At 41.4% G+C, this 8,968-nt stretch overlaps 1 protein-coding gene across 1 annotated transcript; it reads left to right on the top strand.

The window, feature by feature from the left end:
- Positions 1,243-2,598, top strand: LOC107637125. The gene is made up of 3 exons (XM_016340572.1): positions 1,243-1,492; positions 1,607-2,208; positions 2,542-2,598. The coding sequence occupies exons 1-3, from the start codon at positions 1,243-1,245 to the stop codon at positions 2,596-2,598; spliced, it is 909 nt and encodes a 302-aa protein (XP_016196058.1).

Here is an 8,968-nt window from a genome sequence, read left to right as displayed (position 1 = left end):
AGAGCCACGGGCTCTTGTTTCTCTTCATTTCCCTCAACGACGCAGCAAGCCTCCCAGGGAAGAGAAGAAGAAAAATTCGTTTACGGTGAATTCAATTTCCCGTAACTTTCCCGTTCGAGCTCCAATCGCTGCACCGTTTGCGGCCACGCGTTCACCGCGTCGAGCTCTACATTTCTACCGGAACAATTTCATAGGTAACTCATTATTTTACACTCAGCCTTCATTTCCCCCAATTTTCGAATTTTAAGTGGGAAGTTTAATACTTTAAGCTCTATAATCTGAGTGTCGGCGTCCTAGGATTGCCTCTGGCATTCCCAGGACCTTATATATTATGTGTGTGGTACCTTTACCATACTGAGAACCTCCGGTTCTCATTCCATACTATATTGTTGTTTTTCAGATGCAGGTCGAGAGGCATCTTGTTAGGCATCTGGACTCTTGAAGCGGAGTAGTTACTGGGTTATTTTGTTATGCTATGATGTATATATATGTACTTAACTTTCTCTCCACATAACTTATTCTTTTTTATCCTCCTAGAGGTGTATGGAGAGGCAGGATTTTGTTTATGTACATCTGGGTTTTGGATATGTATATATATGTATATGTGTGTATATTCTCCGGCCAGTCTTGACTTCGCAGGCTGAGTCAGGAGCTTGTTATTTTGTACCTTTGGCACTCTATTCTTACTTCTGTTATCTTATGTTTAATAGTTATGGTTTTCTTAGCACGCAGGTTAACTCGTTCCTTGAACGTTGCGCTTTTATTTTGCAATTTTTATTTCCTCTATTCTTCAAGGCTCCTAGCATATTATAATTCTTCTGCTATTATATGTACTCATTTTATTTTAGAGGTCGTAATACCACATCACCTCTGTTTTACGACTTAAGCGTAAAGCTTTGTGTGGTAGGGTGTTACATTATGGTATCAGAGCAGTTCGTTCCTATAGAGCCTGAAAGACGGACTAATTGTGCTTCTGTGCATTCTCTGTATATATGTTTATGTGCTATTAGGATATCTGACTGATATATATGGCATAAACGTTTGTGAGCATGCATTTGGAACTTAAAGCATTAGACCTGCGATATTGAGACTGATCAACTTAATATCACTTGTTTGGTGTGTATAGGGACCAGATGTCAACTCGCGGATGCGGTCGCGGGCGAGGTAGAGGTAGGACAGGCACCGTTACTCCTGCTTCCATAGGGACTGATCTAGTAGACTTTTATGGCTGCCCTGGGAAATATGGTTGCAGCTATGCAGGCAACAGCTGAGGCATTGGGTAATCAAATAAATCAGGGTAATCATGGGAACAATAATGATGAGGATGGTCCTATGACACTTGCTACATTTCTGAAAGTTCATCCTCCGACCTTCAGGGGAACCTCAAATCCCACTGACGCAGATAATTGGATTCAGGCTATGGAAAGGGCGTTACAGGCACAACAGGTTCCTGAAGAGCAATGGGTTGAATTTGGAACTTATCAGTTGCAAGGTGAAGCTCAGTATTGGTGGCAGGGAAATCGACGTATCCTGCAGCCTGATGGTGCTGCGATTCCTTGGGAGGTTTTCTTGACAGAGTTCTATAAGAAATACTTTTCTAATTCAGCTAGAAATGCCAAGGAACTTGAATTAATGCAGTTAAAGCAGGGACAGATGACTGTTGCTGATTATACCAGTAAATTTGAGGAGTTATGTCACTTTTCTCATATCTGTCAAGCTGCGCCTGAAGATTTTGCTGAATGGAAGTGTATTAAATATGAGGGAGGTCTTCGGAGCGATATTCTGAGCTTCGTTGCCCCAATGGAGATCAGGGTGTTTTCTGAATTGGTGAATAAGAGTAGGGTGGCTGAGGATTGTGTGAGGAAGGCGGCAGCAGAGAAAGGAAGTTTGAGGGTGCCTTTCCAGAGGCCTTCAGGGAGGAATTTTGCTCCGAGAGGTAGGAATTTCAAGCGTGGAGGCTTTGTTCCGCAGCAAACTCAGGGTCAAGGTAATTACAGAAGGCCAAATACTAGTGCTAGTCAAGGAAAAAGGTTTGGGAAGCAGCCACAGCAGGATCTGAATTGTCAGAAGTGCGAAAAATATCATCCTGGAGTCCCGTGCAGATTAGGACTTGGAGTATGCTATTCCTGTGGACAGCCCGGGCATATAGCCAGTAATTGCCCTGAGAAGAAGAAGTATGAGACTAGTAGGGTGCAGAAGCCGGGGAGAGTATACACCACTTCTACCATAGGTGCTGAGGGATCTGAGACACTGATTAGAGGTAATTGTGAAATGGCTGGTAAAATCTTAAATGCTTTATTTGATTCAGGAGCAAGTCATTCATTTATTGAATTTGAAAAGGCCCATGAATTAGGATTGAGAATGGTGGTTTTAGGTTATGATTTGAAAGTATATAATGCTACTCATGAAGCTATGGTGACTAGGATAGGATGTCCACAAGTTCCCTTTCGAGTACAACAGCGTGAATTTGTGCATGATTTGATTCCGTATCTGGACAAGTTTGTTATTGTCTTCATTGATGACATTCTTGTTTATTCTAAGACTGAAGAGGAGCATGCTGATCACTTTGCGAACTGTGCTACAAATTCTGAGAGATAGGAAGTTATATGCTAAGCTATCTAAATGCGAGTTCTGGAAGAGTGAAGTGAAGTTTCTCGGCCACGTGGTGAGTAAGCAGGGGATAGCTGTGGATCCTGCTAAGGTGGAAGCAGTGATGAATTGGGAGCGACCAACTTCAGTGACAGAGATCAGGAGTTTCTTAGGTTTGGCGGGGTATTATCGTAGATTCATTAAGGGATTTTCACAGCTCGCCTTACCTTTAACTAAATTGACTAGGAAGGATACGCCTTTTATCTGGACTCCGGAATGTGAAGAAAGTTTCCAAGCATTGAAGCACAGGTTGACTAATGCACCTGTATTGGTATTACCTGAACCAAGTGAACCGTTTGAAGTGTATTGTGATGCATCTCTGAAAGGGTTAGGGTGTGTTCTGATGCAGCACCAGAATGTTGTAGCATACGCCTCACGGCAGTTAAGGCCGCATGAGATGAACTACCCGACACATGATTTAGAACTTACTGCTGTTGTGTTTGCTTTAAAGATTTGGAGGCACTACCTCTATGGCGTTAAGTTTCATGTTTTCTCAGACCATAAGAGTTTGAAGTATCTTTTTTAGCAGAAAGAGTTGAATATGCGTCAGAGGAGATGGATGGAGCTTCTGAAAGATTATGATTTTGAATTGAATTATCATCCAGGAAAAGCAAACGTTGTGGCGGACGCTTTGAGTCGGAAGTCTTTATATGCAGCTTGGATGATGCTACGGGAGGAAGAGTTACTGAAGGCATTCCAAGGTTTGAATTTGGTAGTTAGAGAAGAATCTGGAATCCTGTGTTTGAGTCAGTTGCAAATTTCTAGTGATTTTAAATCAGAACTTCTGAAGGCTCATCGAGACAGTGAAGCGTTACGTAAGGTATTACTAGCAGTCGAACAGGGGAAACAGTGGAGAGTGTCAGAAGAACAGGATGGTTTGTGGAAGTTTAAGAACCGGATTGTTGTGCCAGATATTGGAGACCTGCGACAGAGAATCTTGAAGGAAGCTCATAAGAGCGGGTTTTCAATTCACCCAGGGAGCACTAAAATGTATCAAGATCTGAAAGCGATTTTCTGGTGGCCAGGGATGAAGAATGATGTGGCATTACATGTATCTAAATGTTTAACGTGTCAGAAGGTTAAGATTGAGCATCAGAGACCATCAGGAACCCTTCAGCCTTTGGAGATTCCACAATGGAAATGGGAGAGTATCGTAATGGATTTTGTGATAGGTTTGCCTAGAACCCGGTCTGGTTGTGACGCTATTTGGGTGGTTGTGGATCGACTGACAAAATCAGCTCACTTTCTTCCTATCCGAATAAGCTACACAATGGAGGACTTGGCTCGAATGTATATCAAAGAGATTGTCAGGTTGCATGGTGTGCCTTCTACTATCATATCTGACAGAGATCCTCGTTTCACATCAAGATTCTGGAGAGCTTTTTAGCATGCATTTGGAACTCAGTTAAGCTTGAGTACTGCGTATCACCCTCAGACAGATGGTTAGTCAGAAAGAACTATTCAGACCTTGGAAGATATGCTAAGAGCTTGTGTTTTGGACCAGCCGACAAGCTGGGATCGGTATATGCCATTAGTAGAGTTTGCTTATAATAATAGCTATCATGCAAGCATCGGAATGGCTCCATATGAGGCTCTGTATGGCAGGAAATGTCAGCCTATGTTATGTTGGTATGAAACTGGAGAAAGGAGTTTATTAGGGCCTGAGATGATAGCTGAAACTACTGAACAGATAAAGAAGATTCGTAGTCGAATGCTTATAGCCCAAAGCCGCCAAAAGAGCTATGCTGACCAGAGGCGAAAGCCTTTGGAATTTGAAGAAGGAGAACATGTCTTTTTGAAAGTTACACCAACCACTGGAGTGGGAAGAGCTATTAAGACCAAGAAACTGAATCCCCGTTATATTGGACCGTTTGAGATTCTGAAGAGAATTGGACCAGTGGCTTATAGAATTGCCTTACCGTCGTACCTTTCGAATTTGCACGATGTATTTCATGTATCACAGCTTCGGAAGTATACTCCTGATGCAAGTCATGTTCTAGAACCAGAACCAATCCAAGTGAGAGAAGATCTAACACTTCCAGTATCCCCGGTAAGAATTGATGACACCAGCGTTAAACGGTTACGAGGAAGGGAAGTATCATTGGTAAAAGTAGCTTGGAGTCGAGCTGGTATCGAGGAACATACCTGGGAGCTCGAATCAGATATGCGAAAGGACTATCCACATCTCTTTTCAGGTAACTAGATTTGAATTTTGAGGGCAAAATTCTTTGTTAGGTGGGTAGAATGTAAACCCCGGTTAAATTAGTAGATAATTAGTCAATAAATTAATTTTTAATAAGGAATATTAGAAACGTGAATATTATATCAAATTAGGATAGAGCTCATCGAAACGAGAATTTTGACACCAATTTCGAAGAAATCGGTCCAAGATTGGACCGAACGGGCCGAACCGGTTGAACCGGGTCCAAACCGGACTGTGGGACAACTAGTCCAACAATTAAAAAGAGCCACGGGCTCTTGTTTCTCTTCATTTCCCTCAACGACGCAGCAAGCCTCCCAGGGAAGAGAAGAAGAGAAATTCGTTTACGGTGAATTCAATTTCCCGTAACTTTCCCGTTCGAGCTCCAATCGCCGCACCGTTTGCGGCCACGCGTTCACCGCGTCGAGCTCTACATTTCTACCGGAACAATTTCATAGGTAACTCATTATTTTACACTCAGCCTTCATTTCCCCCAATTTTCGAATTTTAAGTGGGAATGTTGAATTTCTTTGATTTCTGATGTTTTAGGATCCAATTAGCTTGAGAGAAACGTTCACTCTTGCTTATGTGAAGCTTGGGTAAGTTGAGGATACGATAATTCTATTTTATTTTCATTGAATTTGAGCTTTGAGTATTAAATTGGATATATATGTGTTATGAATGTGTATTAGGTTGTGAATAAATAATTGGAGTTTGAAATTGTGAATACTGGAACTTGGAGGAAGCGAATTAGTTGAGTTTTGAGGGGCTGTCTTGGTTTTGAATAAATAGCTTTGGTCGTTCCTTGAACGTTGCGCTTTTATTTTGCGATTTTTATTTTCTCTATTCTTCAAGGCTCCTAGCATATTATAATTCTTCTGCTATTATATGTACTCATTTTATTTTAGAGGTCGTAATACCACATCACCTCTATTTTACGACTTAAGCGTAAAGCTTTGTGTGGTAGGGTGTTACATAACTTCTAAAGAAATAAGGTTTGAGGAATAAAGTTTGAGGAAGATTGAATAATTTGAATCAAATAATCTAATTTTGAGCACAATCTCGTGACAAAGGCAAAATATAACGCTTACTTGAGATATTGTGCATGAGACTCAATGGGGATGCTCACTTGAGACCCAAAGGATAAGGCTCAGGTGGGACAGCGATATGTAACGCCCACTTGAGATCAGAAGGAAGGCTCCCCATGAGGATGGCGATATGTAATGCTCATGGAAGGGCGTTGGCTAAGGTAGGGGTGGCAATACGTAACGCCTATCTCAGGACCACTATCAGGTATCAGACAATAAACTGACGCGTGAGCTTGAATAGGAATAGACATTCATCATGTGTATTTGTATGAAATACTTGTATGTTTGTATTGTGTACGTTGCTTGTGCTTATTGGTTTATAAAAATGACTGTGAACTGAGGTGATTGAGGATAGATTAATGTAATTGAAAATTACTTTAAAGAAATATGATTTGAAAGAAAACTGCTAAATCATTTAAAGTAAGAACTTAGAATTTTAAATGTTTAGTAAAGGAGATTATTCTTGAAAGATAAGTGAGCTATATGCATTTATTCTTTACTTTTATGGCATTCTCGACCTCTACTGAGAACGAGTGGTTTAGTTCTCACCCCAAAATTTTCACCCCTTTCAATGTCACAAGCTTGAAGAATCAGTGTGAAGCTGCAGACAAATAGTGAATTATGTTTTCTAAACCTAATTGCCTTCATAGAGTCCCCTTGCTCTTGTTGCTTAAGATTTTATTTTATACAGAGGGATAGGTATTATACCTGAGTTTTATTTGATTTCACTGGTGTAATATTTATTATTATTAATATTTATGTGATTATTATTACCTGAAGATCTTTGATATATGGCTTTAAAGAATAAAAGCAAAAATTTTTCTGGAGTTTTCTTAAAACTGAAATGCGACATCGATATAAAGGCTTCGTATTAAATAGATAATAAAGAAAAACAGGTCAGTAACACCTTACCTTTAGTACGATCATGATGAGTTAGGAGTTTGGTCGTTACATATAACAAAAAAAACAAAAAATAAAAGAAACATCCGAAACTAACAAAAAGAAACATCCAAAATTGTTGTAAAAGATTATCCAAAACTTTTCAATTATAGTAAAGAAGAATGCATCATTTTCGGATATAGAAACATCCAAAACCTAACAAAAGAGAGATATCCAAAGCCTAACAAAACGAGACATCCAAAATTATTAAAAAATGAGTATCCAAAAACTAAGAAAAGAATCATCTAAAACTATTAAAAAATCCAAAACCTAAAAAGAAGAAACATCCGAAATATAAGAAAAAGAAACATTCAAAACATATAACAAAAATGCATCCGAAATCTAGGAGAAAGAAACATAAAAAACTAGTAAAAAGAATCATTCAAAACTTAGAAGAAGGTCTGGGGGTGACGAGTTTGATGTCAAGGCATCTCGTTAAAAGGCTTTTGCTGAACTGGGGAGTGGGTTGATGTGGCCTTGCGCTGAAAACAGCACCAACTGAACATGAAGCTCTTTTTTCTCGTTAAAAGCCATGGTTTCACAAATAAAAACTAACAGGGTGATGGAGATATTGTTAGAGTGTTATTATTTTTTTATGAATATTGATTAATGAATATGCAGGACAATAACTTGTAGGGGAAGGCCGCAGTACAAGGAATTGCTGAGGAGGCGCACGTCACGACACGAGGAATTATAGGGTAAGGCATGCGCGTCATGGGACGAGGTGTTGCATGGAGAGGCGCAGCGCCACGACGATCATGGTTGGTGGGGGAGGGGCGTGATGCCGCTGAGAGAAGAGTTGGGGGAGGATGCGGCGGCGCACTGTAAGATCCGGTTAATTAACGGCTAATTAACCCATAAATGAGAATTTATTCTAGAAAGCCAAAAATGTTATTTTTATGGCTTAATATGATAGAGGAAATTGAGACGAGAATTTCGGTACCAATTTTATAGAAATCGGACCAAGATTGGACCGAACGGGCCAAACCGGGCCAACCGGACCCAAAGTGGGCCCTTGGCCCAACTAAACTAAACCAAAACCGACCCGGTGAACTTTATGACTGTGTTGGAAAACATGGCTGCTGCTATGCAAGCCACTGCTGAGGCTCTTGGTCAACAGATGAACAACCATGGTAATGACGGAGGCGGAGTTCAGGACCCGATGACACTGGCAAACTTTTTGAAGGTTAATCCCCCGAAGTTCAAGGGAACTACTAGCCCGACTGAGGCCGATACATGGTTTCAGGCCATGGAACGAGCACTACAAGCACAGGTGGTGCCTGAAGGACAACGTGTTGAGTTTGCTACCTATTTGCTCACTGGTGAAGCGTCGCATTGGTGGTAGGGTATCCGACGCCTTCTGCAGCAGGGTGATGATTATATCACCTGGGACGTCTTCCAAGAGGAGTTCTATAAGAAGTACTTTCCGACTTCTGCTAGGACGACCAAGGAGCTTGAATTGTTGCAGCTGAAGCAGGGTACTATGTCCGTATCTGAGTATACTGACAAGTTTGAGGAGCTGTTCAGATTCTCTCGTATGTGTCAAGGGACTCCGATGGAATATGAGGAATGGAAGTGTGTTAAGTACGAAGGAGGACTCCGGAGTGATATTTTCGGTTCGGTGGGGCCAATGGAGATTAGGACTTTCTCCGAGTTGGTGAACAAGTGTAGGGTTGCTGAAGAGTGTGTGAAGAGGGTAGCCGCTGAGAAAGGAAGTCACAAAGGATCGTTTCCACAGAACCGAGGCAAGAGCTTTGCACCTAGAGGTCCGTCTTTCAAGAGGGAAGGTTCTTTTAGGAGGCCCAACAACAACTACTCCCAAGGAAAAAGGTTTGGGAAGCAGCCTCAGAATGATCAAGCTTGTACTAGGTGTGGGAGTCACCATCCGGGAGTACCATGCAAGGCCGGATGGGGTTTGTGCTAAAATTGTGGAAAGGCGGGGCATAAAGCCGCAAGTTGTCCAGAGAAGTAAAAGCAAGGTGCTGGGAAAGCACAACAGACTGGTCGGGTGTTCACCACCTCAGCTGTGGGTGCAGAGGGATCCGAGACACTCATTCGAGGTAACTGTGAAATAGCTGGTCAAACTTTAAAT

This window comes from Arachis ipaensis, chromosome B04, assembly GCF_000816755.2.
Source record: "Arachis ipaensis cultivar K30076 chromosome B04, Araip1.1, whole genome shotgun sequence".
NCBI lineage: Eukaryota > Viridiplantae > Streptophyta > Magnoliopsida > Fabales > Fabaceae > Arachis > Arachis ipaensis.
The sequence above is the reverse complement of the archived record's forward strand: the minus strand, read 5'-3'. Positions and strand labels throughout refer to the sequence as shown.